The sequence below is a fragment of the Mastigoproctus giganteus genome, chromosome 10, assembly GCF_048544385.1.
Source record: "Mastigoproctus giganteus isolate SK-2022 chromosome 10, ASM4854438v1, whole genome shotgun sequence".
NCBI classification, from domain to species: Eukaryota; Metazoa; Arthropoda; class Arachnida; order Uropygi; family Thelyphonidae; genus Mastigoproctus; species Mastigoproctus giganteus.
Window position 1 is genome coordinate 224613894 of NC_143584.1, and position 20576 is coordinate 224634469.

At 41.1% G+C, this 20576-nt stretch overlaps 1 protein-coding gene across 1 annotated transcript in view; it reads left to right on the top strand.

Annotated features, from left to right (window-relative positions):
- LOC150079987 (BTB/POZ domain-containing protein 6-A-like) overlaps positions 1-12004 on the top strand; it is a 33470-nt gene extending 21466 nt beyond the window's left edge. Inside the window, exon 3 of the mRNA XM_090383305.1 lies at positions 10894-12004. Within this exon, the coding sequence (XP_090239431.1) occupies positions 10894-12004 (1111 nt within the window). The remainder of the gene's footprint in view (positions 1-10893) is intronic.
- Positions 12005-20576: the final 8572 nt, after the last annotated feature.

The following is a 20576-nucleotide window of genomic DNA, read 5'->3' on the forward strand; positions in this document are numbered from 1 at the left end:
TTAAGAAAATTGTGTAGTATGGTGTTAACCCTCTGCCTACGAAAAAGTTCTGGATCCCGACTTCTGGCCCCCAGGCATACTTATCACACCTTTCTCTGAAGAAAAAAGGCCGCCCCCCCCCAGCAATCCCTGCTAACTCGTCCTCTACAATAGCAATCATCTATTCCAAAAAACCTCCATCCATGCCCCACATTCCGGGTCTTATCGCAAAATGTGTGCAGTATTGTTAACAAATTGGCCCTTCTGCAATCTCCCCTGCTCGACGACTACGATTTCATCTGTATCCAGGAAACTTGGCTTAAACATGAAAGACAACTTGTTAACAGGAGAGACTGCTTCTACAGGGATGAGTTACACTTAAATAGAAAGGGTGCAAGAATATTTGCTGATGCTATCGAGGCAGTGTTAGGTGGTTCGGAAAACTGCTAGCTTGGGGGGATACAAAGACTAATAGTTTAACAGTAAATGCAGGCAGAGGTGAAGGTGAAGGTGGATGGCAGTCATCATGGAACAGGTGGGTATATGGGATGTGTTAGGGGTAACAAGGAATAGGCATAGGAGCATGTATGCTTGCATGAATACCAATGCTAGAAGTATAGTAAATAAATTTGATGAATTTGAAGTGTTGTTGAAGACATCAAAGGCGGATATTGTTGGGATAGCAGAGACGTGGTGTCACAAAGATATAAGGAATGCAGAACTGGAATTTGGGGAGTACAATGTGTACAGAAAGGATAGACAGGACAGGAAGGGAGGAGGGGTTATGCTGTTAATTAAGAAAAACATAAAATCAAAAGAAGTGCATCCAGTTGATATAGATGGACAGTGCACGGTTGAGTCAGTTTGGTGTGAGATAAACACTGCGAAAGCAAAAATAAGAGTTGGAGTGTGTTATAGGCCTAATGACTTGAATGAGTACAATGAACAATTCTACAGAGAAATAGAGTGGGGCAGTAAATCAGAATGTCTTATAATGCGGGATTTTAACTTCCCAGATATTGACTGGAACTTGTGGGTGGGTCACTCACACACTAGTCAGACTTTTGTGGATTTATTGGATGATTGTTTTCTGCAGCAGCATGTTCGAGAGGCAACCAGAGAAAGTAATACTCTTGATCTGGTTATCAGCAGTGATCATTCGTGTATTAAGAATTTGCAGATAAAGGAACCACTAGGTGGCAGTGATCACAGTGTGCTGAAGTGGGATTTACTCAAAGAGGTAACTACCATTAGGGGTAAAGGGAAGGGTTATTGCTTTCGTAAAGATTTAATTACCATCAAGGGTAAAGGAAAGGGTTTTTGCTTCCGTAAAGGGGAGTACAGTGGTCTCAGACAGTTTTTAAATTCTGTACAGCAACTGACGATGTTACCAACAATAAATTCTAAGTGGGAAGCATTCAAGGAATTAATCGTGGATGCTACTAAAAGTTTCATACCTATTAAGAAATATTGTTCAAGGTTTAGGCCTAAATGGTTATCAAATGAACTAATGAGACTCGTGACAGAGAAGAAAAATGCATATAAATTATCAGGCGACGCAGAAGCCTATGGCAGATATAAGCTAGTCTGTAATCAAGTCACAAAGGAGGTTCGGCAGGCGAAGGCGGATTACGAGAAATCTTTGGCAAAAGATGCTAAGAAAAACAGCAAGGATTTCTTTACTTATATAAACTCTAAAAGGAAGGGGATGAATCTGATTGGTCCATTTGACATGGATGGTTCGACTGTTGATGATCCTGCTCAGATAGCAAACAAACTGAATGAGTATTTTGCATCTACATTCACACATGAGTTATTAAGGTTTGAAAATGGCAGAAGGTTATCAAATTGTAGCAGGATACTTAATGATTTTGTAATAACTGAGAGCAAAGTGGAGGAGAAATTGTTGAAGTTAAACATAAGAAAGGCACCTGGGGTGGATGGGATCTATCCAGTTATATTAAAGGAGGCGGCAAAGCAACTAAGCAAACCCTTAGCCATAATTATGAGAGCATCCTTGGATTCAGGGGAGGTTCCCACGGACTGGAGATGTGCAAATGTATCCCCAATTCACAAAGGAGGTTCGAAGGGTGACACGAGTAATTACAGACCAGTTAGTTTAACTTCTGTTCCGGGTAAAATAATGGAGTCACTGGTTAAAGATGCATTGCAGGATCATCTAGACAAGACTGCAGCAATAATTCAGACACAGCATGGGTTTGTTAAGGGAAAGTCTTGTCTGACAAATTTGATTGGTTATTATGATGTGGTCACAAAGGAACTGGATGCAAAAAATAATTTTGATATCATATACTTGGATTTTAGGAAAGCTCTTAACGCTGTTGCGCATACAAGACTACTGTACAAATTGGAGCAGAATGTTATTAAGGGTAAGTTGCTACAATGGATAAAAGGATGGTTAAGTGGGAGAAGACAGAGGGTGGTAATCAATGGGTGCTGCTCTTCGTGGACTAATGTTATTAGTGGAGTCCCACAGGGTTCGGAGTTGGGTCCACTGTTGTTTTGTATATTTATCAATGATATTGATGAAGGTATATCGGGCTTAATATCGAAGTTTGCAGATGATACAAAAGTTGGCATGGTTGTTAATGACAGTCATGTTATTGTGCTACTGCAACAGGATCTAGGTAATTTGGGCAGATGGGCTAAGAAGTGGCAAATGAAGTTTAACCTTGACAAATGCAAAGTACTGCATATGGGTAGAAGTAACCCCAGAGAAAAGTACCAACTGTGTGGTACTACACTTAAGGTGGTAGAAAATGAAAAAGACCTCGGAGTAATTGTGCAGTCAGATATATATATATAAAGACCTCGGAGTAATTGTGCAGTCAGATATATATAAAAAGACCTCGGAGTAATTGTGCAGTCTGAGCAATGCAGACAGGCTGCCAGGGCAGGTCATGGGGTTTTGTCAATGATATATAGGAATTTTGCTAGCAGGGAAAAGGAGGTGATTGTTCCTCTGTATAAGGCAATGGTTAGGCCACGCCTTGAGCACTGCGTACAGGTCTGGAGGCCTCATTTTAGGAAGGATGTAGATTTGCTTGAGCGTGTACAGAGAAGGGCAACAAGATTGGTGAGGGGAATGAAGGGATCCTCTTACCAAGAGAGGCTGAAGTTCTGCAAATTGCAGTGGCTGGAGACTAGGCACCTGCGCGGTGATCTGATTGATGTTTATAAGGCCTTGAATGGGTTGAGCACGCTGAATTGTGATGGGATCCTTCCACTTGTTCAGATTACGAACCTAAGGGTGGCGTAAATTCAAATTAAGAAAGGACAGATGTCGAATAGATTTGCGGAAATTTGCCTTTAGCCAGCGGGTGGTTAATTGCTGGAACAAACTTCCATCTGTCGTTGTGGAAGTTGATAGCTTAAATAAATTTAAGCAGGAATTGGACAGGCGTTTGGAGGGAATGGTGTGTTTTTTTTTTTTTTTTTGGCTGATGCTGCATAAGCCTACACTTGCTTTCTTGCATCACGTGCCACTACTACTACTACCCACATGGCCACTCCCCACCAATACGGAAATATTTGCAACGGCAGGGACCACAGACGTGGCGGTGGTGTCTCCATCATTTACAAAGACATTCTTCATCTTGTGTGTGCACAACTCAGCGACTTCTCTGCATTTGAATCCATTTCTGCAATTTTTAAAGTCAAAGAAGTGAGGACTCAAGTTGTAGCTGTATATTTACCTCCTGACCATAATCCCAACACAAGGCACGAGCTAACTACCTGGATTATAACCCGCCTCAAATGCTCACCTTTGTTTTAGGAGATTTCAACATGCCCTTCCCAAGACATGAAGCTGCTATGAAGGACGTTGTACGCCCCTTCTCATCTCTAGGCCTTAGACTAACTCAATCGCAACCTACAAGACGACATCAAAACCTCGACCTCTTATTCCATAACCTATCACACTCTCACATCTCACTCTCACAACGTCGATTTTTAAGTTTGCATCAGATCACCTCCCAATTGCCTTTGATTGTGAAAGCCTATGCTCTCCCCAACAACATGATCATAAAGAATCCCAACTCAAGATCTTCTCATTAAAATATATGCAACCTCAAATCATCCTATAAAGACTAAAAGCAACAGACTGGGAAAACAATTGATGCTATCCATCCTGATCGAAAGCTTACCAATTTAGCTAACTTGTTAAAAGACATCGCCGGTGAAGGGGCCTTCAAATCTGTCTGTCCGCCTGTCTCCCAGGACCAAGAACTGGTTTACCAGCAACGCAAAACTCGCCTTCATCATGAAACAGAAACTATACAGGAAATGGCAAAGGACATGGAAATCTAGCCGACTAACAGCTCTATAAAACACATTGGGCACGCTTCCTATGCATTCGGAGGAAGGCGCAGAACGACTGAATTGCACACAGAATGAAACTTGGGAAAAGAATCTACACCAAAACGAACCAACCAACAGTGCCTCATGATCACGGACATCTTCCTCGTGTGGAATATCTCGCTCGAAACTAAGCCCCTACATGCCCCAAACCCCTTTTTTCGGGTTAATCCACCAGCTAACCAGACATCACTGGATAAAATAGCCATCACAAAGGAACGCCTTACTGAGGTCATCAACAGTCTTAACAACAAGTCTACCATTGGCCCGGATGGATTCCCTGTTTTCCTGATTAAACTATGCAGTGTATATATCATAGACCTCTTGCTTGATGCATTCAACTCCGTCCTCCTAACAGTAGTTTACCCTGCTACCTGAAACACATTATATTTCTCCCGTTCCAAAAAAGTCTAACCCAAAATCGCCTAATGACTACAGATTAATTTCCGTAGGATGCACTTTGCTCAAAATCTTGGAAAAAGCCATACTTCCTGTTCTCACCCATCACATGTTCAGTCACAAACCTCCATACCTCTGTAGTGTACTACCTGGGCGATCCACGATCACCAACCTGTTGGACACACTGTTCAGAATTGAAAGTACCTTAAGCAATAAAGAGCAACTGGATAATGTGTTCCTCGACATTAAGGCAGCCTTTGACAATTTTTCCACCCATTCATTATGTACCATACTGTGCAACTACTTCAAAATCTCTGGCATCATCCTAGTTCTCCTTAGGAAACTCCTTCATGCCAAGATCATATGGATCGGAAATCAGAATCAGAATCACCGCATTCTCTGCTTCAGACGGTCCTCCAAGGGGGCGTTCTCTCTGCCGCCCTCTTCATCACATCTTTAGAACCCTTCCTAGCAAACCGTACTAATTTTACCACTTACGCAGATGATATTAAGTTTTTCATCATCACAAAATGCCCCCAGTCTCTCCAGTCTATTACTGTGAGCTCCAACTGACAGCTACATGAACTGGAAAACTACCTTCATGCGATTGTGCTCTCCATTAATAAAGAGAAAACTTCGCAACTGTCTATCACCAAGAAGAAAAATACCAACGATGTGAACCACATTATAGCGAACTCTCCAGTTAAAAAAGTCATCCAACATAAGGATTTGGGTGTCACTTGGGACGAAGACCTCACCTTCTTGCCTCACTTTAATGCCACTCGAACGAAAACATATTCGGCTTTATGGGCAGTAAAACAAGAGATCTCCAACTTCCATAACCCAGACCTTATCATCAAATACATTATTCGTTGCATTATCCCAATTCCCTTATATGCCTCGTCTATATTGGTCCGCAGCACCATCATTATACCACTCCAGGTTCCATTCCCTGGAATACTGGATTTTGAAATGGCTAAATAGGATCGCTGGGCTAACACCTACAATCTCAAAATCTGTTCTGGACACCAATTTTATTATGCTTCCTTGGAGGTATCACATCATCTCTAGGAACATTCTGACCCTCTGTCAGCTTCTATCCGGAAAACTGAACTTCCCGATATATGGGATATCATTGCCAGACCGTCACACAGGAGAAGATGCCAGTCCAACACATCCCCATACAGATCGAAGCTGCGTTGGATGTCCTTCCTGGACAACATGTTTCCACATAACTCCTTCCAAATATTGAATAGATTAGCCATAGACGTTGAGAAGCTCTGCAAGGACAGAACCTATAGATCTTCCATTCTTGCAGACATGTATTCCCTCGTCATGCTCTAGGTGGACTCTTTGTGATGTCGCACTATCCAGGCTCCGATATATCCGTATGCTCTTTTATTTGTTGTATCTCCACCAGTGGCTGTTTAAGGCCGTATATCGTATCTGGGCGCTGTATACAATGCATTTATCTGTCTTTTATGTTTTATCTCTGTATGTAACTCATGTCCTCTAGCTGCATAGCTGTAAAGGGACATTTATTCGGAAATAAATTGATATTAATAATAATAATAACTAAAATTTATGTCCCCTAGTTCTAGCATAATTTATAATCTTGAAAATTTCGTCCTCATTCATTTTACTGATGCCTCTCAGAGCCTTAAACACTTCAATCAAATCTCCTCTAAGGTGTCTAGTTTCCACATATTCGAAGTCTTTATTCATAAGGACGCCATTTTACCGATCTCACCAGGCGAGTTACCCGTCTTTGCACCCTTTCAAGAAGCTCGATGTCTTTCTTTCTTTAGGTGCGGTCTCCATACTTGAACACAGTATTACAAGTGTGGTCTAACATAAGCCTTATATAATGGGATTATCACGTCCCTATCTCTACTTGCAAAAGTTCGATAGATCATCGATAGGACACCATGGGTCTTCCTTGCAACCTGTTTACAATGCTCAGAGAATTTCATGTCTGACCGTATCGTAACACCCAAGTCCCTTTCCTCCAGTACTGGGTTTTGTTGAACTCCACAAAGTGAATAAGTTATTTTCGGATAACTGTTTCCCAGGTGCAATACCTTACATTTTGTTGGATTAAAGCATAGCTGCCATTTTTCTGAAAATTCCTGAAGTCTATCTAGGTCTCTCTGAACAAGCTCAGCTTGACAGTGATCATTAGCCACTCTACCAATTTTAACATCATTTGCAAATATAGACATCACGCCCTCTATCCCTTCATCGATGTCGTTTATGAAAATTAAAAACAACAGTGGTCCTAATACTGATTCTTCAGGAACCCCACTTCTTACATCGACCTAATCTGAGGAATAGCCATTTATCACAACCCTCTGCCTCCTGCCCTGAAGCCATCCTTCTATCCATCTAAGGATTTTCCCAGTGATTCCAACCTCTTCCAGCTTATAAAGCAACCGCTCATGTGGGACTGAGTCAAAAGCTTTGCTGAAATCTGAATAAACAATGTCGAAATTATTCCCCAAATCCAGTTAGTGAGTGACCCTTTCGAAATAGCGAACCAGATTTGTTAAATATGATTTTCCGTTTACAAAACCATGCTGAGTATCCTTGAGAATTTCAATTCTATCCAAATGATCCTGAATTCTACCTTTGATCATTGCCTCCATGATTTTCCCTACCACTGAAGTCAGACTGACAGGTCGATAATTTCTCACTTCACCATTAGAGCCACCCTTATGTATAGGAGATACACTGGCACTTTTCCAATCAAAGGGAATCTCCCCAGAGTCTAGTGATGCTCGCAGAATTCAGTAAACGATAGCCACAATGGTTCAATGCATTCACTTGCCGCCTCCCTTAAGATTATGGGGTATATTCCATCAACTCCAGGAGCCTTACTGCCCTGTAGGATCTAAAGTATTTTCATTAAATAATCTTGCGAAATTTCAATATCATTAATTACACATTTTTCAACTTCGATCCCACAATTTCCCATTGCCACAAAAGATTTTTCATTTCTAAATATCGATGCAAAATAACTGTTGAGTTCATCTGGAACTTCGGCTGGGGTATCTAATACTATCCCACGTCTATTACAAAAGGGTTCAATCTGGTTTGTTCTTCTCTTCTCTGCATTTATATATGTGAAGAATTCCTTAATCCCCCCCCCTCTCTCTCTTTGCTCTCTTTGCCAGCGATTTCTCATAAACTGCCATTGACTGTCGAACCTTTTCTGTGGCTCTATTACACATCACCTTGTAGCTGTTATAGGCTTCAGTACTTTTCATTGCTCTGTAACCTTTCCATGCCACCTTTTTCTGCTCAAGTAATGTGGCAACTTCACTATTCATCCAACTTGGAACCCTCCTCGTGGAGTATTTTTTTAATGGTATATACGCATTCAAGGCATCTGTGATTAATGTTTTAAAAGTGTACCACAGTTGAAATGTATTCATTCTCTGCGCGATATCTACCCAGTTAATAGAGGCCATGTAGTACCTTAAGGCATCGTAATTTCCTTTTCTGAAATTAAAACCCATTCCTTTGCCTTTTACTGCTGCGACTTCTCTCATCATCATCTGATTCATGGGTGATGATGAGGTCTAGGATATTCTTTTCTCCAGTACCTTCCCTGACAAGTTGATACAAATAACAGTCATCTATTTGATTTAAAAATTTTGTTCCCCATGTCGAGTTTCCTTCCCATTTACTCCAATCAATTAGAGGCAAATTGAAATCACCCATAATAAGACATTGACGCTTACTTGCCCATTCCATTTGCATGTAGAGGCTTTTATCATAATCTTCCCAATCACCTGGTCTGTTGATTACTCCTACTCGCATTATACCTTTGATTCCAACTATCTCACATCATTCCGATTCTGTACTAGCACGTGAAACGTCTGTATCCGGGAAAGCTATCGTCGCACTTAGGCTGCTTAGGGTGGTGGGGAAGCAATAGCCCACCACCCTATCTATCCTATCCTTCCTAAGTACATTATATAAGCCATCCTCGTAAGCCCTATTATGTCCGCGTTACTTGTTTTAACCAGCAGTTCGAATTCGCTCATTTTATTAACGACGCTTCTAACTTTACTGTATAAACAATTAAGACTTACTGTTCTTGTATATTTAACTACCCTAACACAACCCTTGAAGTTTTTTAGGCTCTCTTCCCTGGCATTAGCTACCCGCTCACGTGAAACGTTTCTGTCTCCAGAACATCTAGATAATACGCCCAGTTGGGGTAGCAGATAAGAACTCTTGAGGTATTTGCAAGACTTACTTTGACCAATATTATCAGATAAACGCGTGTCAGTATTGCCCACATCCCCCCCCTCCCCATAACTAGCAATTTCCCTGAACCTTTAAGGTATCCTCAATAATACTGGCAAAAACCTTTGCACCACCTTTGTTCAAGTGTATCCCGTCTCTACAAAACAAATTCCTTCTACCTACAAGTGTGGACCGTGCTGATAGAAATATCCCCCCCAAAGGCCTTGCAGAGTCCTTCAAGTCTTCAGTTAATCCACAAGGCTTTTAACATATAATCCCTCCTCTCGGGGCTGGGCAGAATTGCAGACACATAGACATTGTGGCCCAGCTCGCGGCATTTCCTCAGCATGGTCCTGTATTTTTCCAACAAATCTTCAGATCGTGTACGTTTAATGTCATTAGTCCCCACACGAATAATAATATTCTCTTTACCCCCCTTAAAATTTGATAATCTGTTGGTGACCGTTTGTCAGATTTTAAGGTAACATATTTTTAAGTGACAGATTGTGAGTAAGTAACATAACGTAGATGCCACATTTCCTGTTCATTTAAAAAAACCTTTCCGTTTTTATAATTTTTTGGCCTCAACATTAAAAGACATGTCCAGGAAGTGTTGAAACCTTAAAGGCTATCGAAGTATTTCAGCACAATTTGCTGAAATTGTGAAACGGAGTGGCATCCTGAAGAGATACCGCTTTCACATTATCAGCCAATTACCAACTAATTTATAATTTCAAAATTTACTTTAAAAGGTTGAATTTCGATTCTTCAGAAAAGATGGTGGTGTCCCATTGCTCTGTTGTCCGTGAAACATGCGTTTTAGCCCAAGCAAGTGCTCATTTGTTGGGTCAACCAAGGCTTCTTCTTCTTGAGCTGATATGCATGCAGACCACATTCCGAAACCGTCATTGGATTGTTCGTTTCAACACTAGAGGCCATCTGAAAGTTCAGTTTTAGATCAGGAGGAGCACTAGCATGCAGATTAGAAAGGCACAGCCGTTTCAAATATCGATCTAGAGAAGGCGCAGTAACTCTGTTAAGGCCGGATCCAAGTCTTCTCTTCACATGAGTCTTTAATTTGAGCACCCGGGATACTGTTGACTGGTAACCGTCTATTTTATCAGCGATAGCACACGTAGAAAGCCCTTCCTGGGATAGAGCAACAGCTACACTTTTTTTCCTTCGTGTTAACTGAACATGTGGAGCCATGCTTACACCTCCGCAAAATAGGATACTAATAATGAGCGTGTATTCCCTTCCAACGCGGTATTTGCAATATACTGCAAATACTGTCCTCATCGGGCAGTAATTGCAGGGCAATAGAAGCGTTATCTGACGCAATACCTTTGCTTTGACACAAAAAAAAAAAAAAAAAACCTCAAATTACTATATTAGGGTTACCAGTAAATGATTACATTAACCCGTATTCGTGTCTGTAAATTGCACGTGTTCTCTGGTCCATTTTCCTGTTTTGCTGGACGAAAAAACCCCACTTTCTGAGGGAAGAAACCTTGCTATCTACGCCTGAGACCGACTGACTCAGCCACGCAGTGAAAAAAAGCTCAATAAAGTTCCTCACGTCATCGACGGGATTCGAACCCGGGCGTTTTCCACCCCGTGTGTAGAGGACGGTGACGATACCACTGTGCTACCCACGCAGACTTTGCTTTGAGACAGACAGAATGACTGTAATCAAACAATATCTTATACGTTTCACTACAAATATTATTCTTTTTAATACACCACTGTATATTAAAACTTTTATCATTTTATTAATAAATATATTTCATTTGAATGTTGTGTTTTAAAGACTGGTCTTTTTTCATAGAGATTTTGCGTATTTTATCACGAGTGAGAGTGAAGTGTCACTGTTTTTTCTTGCAGGTTCCTGTACACGGATTTCATTTCAATTCCCTCTGTGGACGCAGCCAAGGATGTGTGCTACTGTGCAGACAAATATCAAATTTCTATGCTTAAACTGAAGAGTGAAGAATATCTGGTGGACCACTTGACAGTTGACTACGGGCGCGTGTGCCAACTTTACGAATTTGCAGAACTCATGAACTTAGATGTACTACGGTCGAAGTGTATTTGGCTGTTTGCTGAGGAGTCAGAAGCCATTTTGAAGTCTCCCGATTTCTTCAATTGCCAGAAAAGCACAGTAAAGCGAATAGTAGAAATGCAAAACTTGAGAATTGACTCAGAATATTCCTTGTTTAAGGCTGTTCACGAGTGGGGTAAAAATTACCTGAGAAAGGAGGGTGTTGAGCCAACGCCAGAAAATTTACGAAATCTTCTGGAAGATGTATTTTTTCACATCAGGTTTCGTTTAATGTTTGCCCAAGAACTCGTTGACGTTGAGGAAACAAAATTATTGAAACCTGAAGAACTCGTCTCGCTGTTCTGCCATAATGCAAATCCTAAAAGGGAAATTACGAATGTCCCTTTTATCGTAGATCGAAAGAGTTCTCCAAGGAGAAAGACTCGGAGTATAATTACTTGCTATTTTATTATGCACGAGGAACGGTTCTTAATTGACAGCGTGAATTCCTGCAACTCTCATTCAACACCAGGCGGCTCTGTTTCTGTTGCGCTAGAAGTTATAGAAGGTTCATTAGAAGTTTCAAGGATGCGGATGTATGTGATTACTAAAGGCCGTACGTTCGATTTAATTGACGTTTCCTTGAAATCACTTTCTGAACATTCAGAAGTAGTGAGATTTCCCACAGAAGGGCTAAATTGGACTGTATTGTGTTGCAAAGGAAAGAAATTTCAAATAACTGGCGAGATTAAAGGAAGTACGACTGCATGCGAGGAAGGGAAATTACAAAATTATGTCGGATTAAAGGTGGAGACATATGTGAACCCGGCTGCTGCTGCTATGAAGAAGGAGTACGAAGTGTGTGGTTGCAAATTCAGTGTGGAATTAGAAAACAAATGGAAAGTGGAAGCTGTCCTTGTTAACATTTATTATGACATTGATAATCAGAAATAGAATTCAGGTCAATCCAGTGTCGGATTAAGGCCAAGTAATGCTGTAAGCACAGTCGAATAACTGTACTACCCCGACTTCGACTTCTTCTTCTTTGTTTAACCCACAAGACGTTAAGATTCAATAAGAGTTTGAAAATTTATAACCCTTTTTCAGTTTTCTTCCAGGCAAGACCCCACAACTATATTAAATAAAAACTTTTGGTTATTTTAATTTTATTTATTTAACGAAAACACTAAATCGCAGTACAAGATATACGCAAAGGTTTACCTATAGGTTAATGTTTATTTACTTTTTAAAACGTTGTCTTCTAGATTTTTTAATTGCCAAGTCTTTGATCAAGTCCTAAAAACTAATTGGGCGTAACAAATCTGCTTCTGTAACAAAATTTAGCAGAGACACGGTGTTCAATCTGGCTCGTGCGTAGCCGTTCCCTCGAAATATTTATTGTGCTTCAGTTGAGAACATGAACGCTCAGCTCCGAAATTTGTAACCATTAATGTTACAAAAATACGAGAGACGATATTTTCGTTCGTGATGAGTTCTAGTTTGTGGTCGTGTAGTCGGAGGAATGTAGTATTATCTGCTTCTTGTTGGTACTCAGCTCTTTCTTTGGTTCCTAGGCAAGGTTCCGCAGCCGAGTTTGATGTTTCACTAGACTCACACGCTGTTATTTATTTGGTTGTATTCATTTAAATTTACACTTACAGTAGTATTTCTACTGTTAGAAGCAGTATCAGTCAGGGTTTCATTATAATGTTGGCTGACATACACAATACTATCACTAGTATGCCGCCGTCTGAATTGATTTCTGTAGAGTTGCGCTCGGAACGTAACTGGCTTAATGGAGGCGGTAACATTGCCTTTGACATTAGCATCGTAATTCCCATTCACGGGAGGCTCTATCCCGATATCAAAATTCATTCCAGATATTAGTGTAGGCACGGCAGGTTGGCTGTGTTCGCCGGCTATTTTGTCATTCTCATTTATGTCCGGGTGTTTTCGCCGGCATCAAGTCGTCTGTTTTACGAGCTAATAGTACATCGCCATACATAGAATCTTCGACACTGGTGGCACCTCACATGCGGATTCAATTTCATTGACAGCTACGGAGTTCGGTGAGCTGTATAAGACTGCAGGACTGAGAAGACTGTTGCCAGCATTGGTTACCGAAAGAGGCTTCGCTTTATCTATGTTAGTGGAGTTGTTAGGTTGCGTTTCCTTTCCTTTCGCCCTTCTATTTGGTGGTACCCTCGTATATACAGGTGTTTTGCACGCTTGGCACAGGTACGATATTCTCTTAGAAGCTGACAATTTTGAGAGTTTATTTACGCAGCAAGCCCCTAGGCTAAGTGCGCAGCTGACACACTGCACAGTGAGAGGCGCAAGCTTTTGACATTGGCTACACGTGGTTTTCCGGCGCACATGGCATTTTTCTGGGTAGCGCTTAGAATATTTGAACTCCGACAAATTTTACTGTAGTGAACTTTGAATATGCTGCTTTCAACTGACTTTTTAGTTAAGCTCAGAGGAGTTACTTTCAAGACGGTTTGCTACGGTGACTTTCAGCAGATTTAATTACAGACTTCAGGCTGCTGGCGCTAGGGAGGAGGCCATTAGGGAATTTAACGCACTTAATGATCAAGGGAATTAATGAGGCCTATTGCGTGGCAACCTTCACCTGGTGAGGTTTCTACTTACACAGTTGGGCCAACTTCGAAATACCGTAGTTATGATTGCAATATATGAGAAGAAAAAATGACAATAAAAATTTACCTGTCATGGAGAGTTCTACGACACTCCATCAATGGGTGGTAAATACTAAACGGAATCTTGTGGTATTGGATTCGTCTTGGTACACAGTTATTAACACTATATTTTTAGCACTAAACACGGAGCATGAAAATGCGTGGCCGCACGGTCGACGGCTGACCATCGAATCTGACTTGCTTTATGAAAGTTTGCAAAATCTCATCCCACATGATCAACACGAAAACCAATTCTACCTCTCGCATCTTATTTGCAATGTTGTCTGCTTCTCTTTTAGTGTCTCCCTTTTGTGACTGGTCTTCAGCTAAACACTCTAAAGCACTTTAAATAAACACTTTAAAATTGCCGCTGTTGCCATTGCATATGCCTCCCATCTTTTATTAAGAGGGGGATTTTAACACAGGTTCACTTCCAAAAAACAAAAGAAAAACTTATTTTTAGGCCACCCGATTAACTAAATTCATCTGCCGTGCTGTGTGTTTTATGTCCGTTAATTCCGTGTGTTCTCTGGTCCATTGTTTGTTTTGCTGGAACCAAAACACCAGTTTTTGGGGAATATCCTCGCTATCTGCGCCTGAGACTGACTAACTCAGTCACGGAGTGAAAAAAGCCCATTAAAGTTCCTCGCGTCATCGACGGATTCGAACCCGGGCCCTTTGCACCCGGTGGGGAGGACGGTGACGATACCACTGTGCTACCGCGTAGACTGGTTCATTTCCAAGACAAGCTTTAAGAATTTTCCACCGGCTAGTTGAGGCTGAAAATAAAAAGAGCAAATGCACTGTAAAGAAAAAAACATAACTGCCACTTGACAGCAATGAGCAGTCCCTCGGCCTACCAGATTTAGAGAATGGGCTGCCCAGGGCACATATATGTCAAACTTATTTTCTTCTGAAATCTTTTGCTGCATCCTCTTATAACGACCAGACATGTCGTACGACTGACCCCTACATTTTGAGAAATTTCATATAAATGATGATTAAGTGTTTATCCAGTAAAATAATATCGTTAATATAAATAGATAGTGAATGTCTTTAATGACAAAGAGATACTGCAGCTTTCGTGTCTCTTCGTGGCAAATCGTGTCTCTTCTTCAACACAAAATGGAAACTTTAGAGATAAAATTTTTCTAACGGACACATTTGTGCGTGCGAGGGCACGAGGAAGGTCATTCAATCATTAAACTGGTGTTCGTTGTTGCTGCACGGACGTCCGCAGTTTTTCTCCAACGCTTGTTTAGACATAAAACGGTTGTCTGTAAGATGGGGTGTAGTCTCGTGCCTTTGCAGCAGTTCAGGGCTCTCGAATTGCCCAATATATTGAGTGACTCTAACCAGAGGCAGTGGCAAAAGTGTCGGGAATGGTCAAGTATTTCATAGTCCCGCTTGGGATTGAGGTCGTGGTGGGTGGACCAGAAGTGCTCCGCGATTCGCCTTGCTACTCGGTCTCAGCAAGGCGAATCGTTTTGTCGTGTTCTGCAAGGCGGTCGTGAAGACATCTCGAAGTCTCTCCTATGTAGCAGCTGTCACAGTCTTTGCAGGCTATGCGGTATATTACACTACTGCCTAAGAGAGGGGTGACAGAGGTCTTTACACTGGAAACTATAGAACGTAAGGTTCTACCAAGCAACTGCACGCCATTTTATGCGGTATTCTCGGAGGAGTTTTGAGATCCAGCCCGACATGCCTGGATAGTAGGGAATGTAGGCGGTAGGTACATTGTCCTGAGTTGATGGTGGTCTCGGGTGGACTGCGAGCTCCTGTGCTTGTAATAAGCACTTGTCTAATATGTGTGTTGGGTAGGCACAATTGATCCGTTGTGCCTAGCTTCATCTGTGCTGGAATGGCTCCAAGCTCTGGAGAATAGTGTGTGCAGTGCTGTTGAGATGACTGGGGGCATGGCCGGATCTGTAGTTGGTGAACTGTCCGCACCACATAGGCTTACGTTATACTGAGGGTTCCAGATGTGGGCCCACGCGTTTTACTAGGACGTCCAGGAATGGGAGAGATCCGTCTACTTCTAACTCTAGAGTGAATTGGATGAACACAGACAGGGAATTGAGATATTCTAGCAATGTTGTTTCAGAGCCACGAGGGATGACGGTGAAGATGTCATCAACATATCTGACCATGTTGTAATAGGTACTGGTGGGTTCAGGAATATCTGTTCTTCCAATGTACCTGCTGGTATACGGAATCGTTAAAGGCAAAAATGCTGCTTGACAGGCACAGGTTGAGAGTGGTACAGATGTAGTCAGTAGAACAGTGATGTTCTGTTTGGAAGGTTAGAAGCATTCTCAAGGAGCCTCTTGGTGCAGTGTACGGCCTGTTGGACAGGGATTGATGTAAATAGCGACACTACATTAAATGATGCCATAACAGCTTTGTCAGAAATTGAGAGCTCTTTAATAAGTCTGTGGGGGGTGGAAATCAATAATGATTATTTATATATATTTTTATTTATTTTATATACTTTATTTTTATTATTTGTATGTTTTTTCCCCTATTATGTGTTTTTCACTTTATTCTTGATTCCCCCACTTACGTATCTGACCTTGCTTCACAGAAGAATTCCAAATTCAAGGGAACTTCTCGATTAATTATAATCCCCTTCGGAAAAGCTGGGTGTTCCAGGATGACAAACTACACACACAAATATATAATATAACATAGTTTATTTACATATATATACAACATAAAAAATGAACAAACTGAGGCATGTACTATTAATATTCAACTTTGTCTACTTAGTATTAGTTATAGATACAATCACGTACATTGGTTATACTCTATTAACGTTATCCCTTCCTTTACAACACAAACAATATTAGTACAGCAACTGTTATAGTTTCTTCCTTGCACATGATCCATAAATTTCCTTACATGCTCCATAATTCTTACCTTATACAATGGTTTAGGACTTTACCCTCCCCTTCCAAAATGCTAATCATACCTACATTTTCCAGGAAACAACTTATGACAATATTCCTTTTCTCTCCTTTGCTTATAACATATGTTTTATTATTAATGAAAGCCTCTACTATCATTAACACCCTTTTCTTCTTGTTTAGCTCCTTTCACTAATTACAAAGTTATACCTGTCAAATTTCTATTATTATTACCTAACTTATCTCTCTCTACATTACGTATATATTTTTTTTACATGTGTATATCTCTCAGTATCTCAAATCTCCCCTAATCTGTTACTAGGGTCCTAAAGTCCTTTAAGGTAACGAGAATACTATGTTAGTCACTTACTTAATTTCTTCTTAGGCGGGCATTCGCTGTTTTGGATCCTCCCACTCTTAGTTGGAAATGTCATCATCGTATATCAGGGCATTCATTCTAGAACTCCTAGAGGATTTTCTTGTGAGGATCATAGTTCTGGTATTTAGCTGGACTCACTGTTCCACTTGAACTGGGCTCGCACGTTGCATACTATCATATTCCGTCGATATGGGGACTGCTATCTTCATCCTGAGGCCTTTTTCCGCCTTATACGGCTATCTTGTCTGCAAGAAGAGAGCTCACAGGGGCCACTTTCACTCCACCTAATAAAAATCTTTTCAAGAAGAAAACTTCACAGGGCGCTACCCTTCCTTACTCCACCTTTCACAAACTTCTTATTAAAATAAGAATTATTTGACAGCGCTTGTTAGCATACGGTCACTACCCATGACGGTTAGACTCGTAAAAACAGCTACTGCTCTTGCCTTCCAATGACGGACAGGCATAATCTTCTTACTCTAACACCCCAAAAAAACTCATCTGTTGCTAACACATATTTTCTACAACGTCGAAACCCTCAACTATTAACTGTTACTAACTTACTTTTGCTTACGCCGACGAAAATCTTAACTGCTGTGTCCGCTGACTATTTCAATTTCCTTAAAAACGCCACAAAACTCAGCTCAGTGTGTTGTGTCCAAACTATCTCACCAGACTATCAAACACGGACAAGAATCTCGACCTTGCTCATCCCGACTCATTTCCATAACACTCGCATAACTCTACTGTGTCCTGGCTTTAACTCACGTTTTCTCCAACATTAACTAGAAACTCAATTTACTATACCGCTAACCCATCTTCATAACCACCCACATAACTCAACTCGGGGTTCTCTGTCTCTTCTTTCCCCCTGTTCACTCCTTTTTTGTCATCTCAAACACGTACCGCCCTAGTATGTCAGGTCTGTCCCCTTTTTTCTCCTATAACCAATCTTCTCATTTTTATCAACTTTCTTTCTGCCCTATTCGTCCTTCGACTTTTCTCAAGCTAATTTTACTATGTACAAATCAACCTCTTATTTTAATAAATTATAAGCTTCCCAGATTGTCTGTTCCTTTCAAGCGCGCCGCTACTTTGTTTATGCTTTTAACGAATTTGTTTTACACCATCTTCTAAACCTGCGATCGCCGACAGCTGGAGGCCAATTTTAAAATCTCACTTGAGCATTTGACCCCTATTTACCACCTGGCTGGACTCCGGGGGTCGTCGATCAAAAGGAATGTCCGACCCATCGTGTCCTTCTCGTATTGTTCTGTCCTAGCCTAAATTGTTCGCACCTCCTCGCCAGTAGCCATTTGCTACGTTCGGCCCGTAGTCTCCCACGCTAACCTTTACTTGTTACCTTGTCTACATTTAATCCCTTTGCCTGTGACCCATTATCTAATTAGTATTTGTGACCAGTACTGTTCCGCTGCCCCATATTGCCATTTCCTAATCTTTATTTTAAATAAATCTTACTTTTTTTTTCTAAAATATTAAACATGTAAGATTTTACATCTTACAAGTCGAATGAATTCGCCGCTGTTAGTGACAGTGCGCGTGGTATTTCCTAAAATACCACGCACACTGTCACTAACAGCACGCAGTCGTGCAATATATTTGGATAGTTCATATGTAGGTGCATTACAGCAGGACACTATGGGCCAGAGAGGAACACATGGCTTATGGATTTTTGGTAACCCATAAAACTGTGGTAGTTGGCAGCTCGTGGTACGAAGAAGCCGCCCAGTCGGAGCAGAAATTTTCTTTGCTTTAAACCATGCATACACAAGTTTATTGACGCATGACTCCAGAGGCCCTAAGACATTAATGGGCGGATCTGTCACAGGTTCATATACGCTGGGGTATTGCAGGAGGACCAGGGCTTTCTCTCGGGAGGCTGATCGGTCTAATCCGATCAAAATTTGGTTTGCAAACTGTACGTAAGTACTGCAATACGTGATTTGCATTTCCTCACCGGTATCGTTTCTCGGTTCCCAAAAGGTTAAAATAGCTTTCAATAGGCTGCCCATCTTCTGAGTATCGAAGTACAACCCTTAATTGATCTATATACGATAGATCTGGTGTTGAATCAACTGACATGGTAAAATATCCAGAAGATTCAACAATGAACGCGTGGACCTTCTGAGCCATTAGCACAATAAGCTCCTCACAGGTGGTTTTGGACAGATAAGAAAGATTTCCTTTTCCAGATTTCGAAATGTGCTCTGCTAAAAATGGATCAAATTGACTTACGAGCACAAGCCGCACTAAAAAATTCCCATTCTGCAGCAAACCAAAATTTATCTGTTCCTCGTAAAGCAAGGCAACGTTCTGCTAATGTAAGAATAACAGCTATTACACGCTCAATATCTGTTCCAAGTAATTGAACTCTTTATTTTTTTTTTACCAACTCTACTTGCAAGTTCTTTCATGAGGAGCAACTACACTAGCATTTCGCTGGTCACTGAAGCCTTCTATTTAAACAGAAGACGAGGAACATTTAGGAGCAAAAAGTGTACAAACAAAGCAGTAAACTGACCTGTTCATGGTAAATACAATAACCAATCTCTGTTGTATTGCTCTCCATTGGTCTTCACACCGAAGAAATGTTTTTGTGAACAGTATCTTGTTTGTTTGCAACTTTTAAAGTTCGCCAAGATTTGTCATGTGACCCATTGTCTTGTTAATTGTGGTGTTAACTGGGTCCGCAAGCAATCCAATAAGCCACATCATTAGCTAAAAAATCTCGCCACAACCCTAGACATTTTGCTTTATTTACTTCATCTTTTTCACATTGAATCATTTCACCTTGGTCCAGTAGATTTTCATTTTCAGCAAACTTTTCAACTTCAGATAGTCTTGTAGAGCAACTTCCTCAGCATTTACACTAGACATATCAAGAGAATTTATGGACAAAGTGTGATCAGTAATGAAACTCATGCCAGTTGAGCAGGACTGTGACACGTTATCATCAACATGATGTTCTGATCTTGAAGTTTACCGACCGGTACTGATAGGTGCGGAGCTTTATTGTCGGTGATTACATTGTCAGGGAAACAGGGAATAAATTACGCAAAAGGGATAGGAGGAACAGGAACAGGGACAAAGGTTGATGACGCTGCAGAGCAGATAACTTTTAAGGGCACAATAGGGTTAAATTTGAAAGTATCTGCAATTCTGCCCAGACACGATAGGAGAATGTTTGTGATGAACGTCTTGTCGATCAATTCATCCCTGGAGAGATTGTGCAAGGCTTAAGGAGTAGAAATTTTTTCAGCCTGGTCTGTACTTTTTAACAGGTGAGACTGCTTCTACAGGGTTGGGATACACTTAAATAGAAAGAGTGCAAGAATATTTGCTGATGCTATCGAGGCAGTGTTAGGTGGGTCGGAAAACTGATAATTTGGGTGGATTCACAGATTAAAGATTAACGGTAGCCACTGGCAGGGGCGAAAGCGATTCTTGCACGGCTTCTATTGGAATGAGCAGCAGCCTGGAAAACAAGATGCAGGGGATTCCAGAGACCGCTGGGAGAC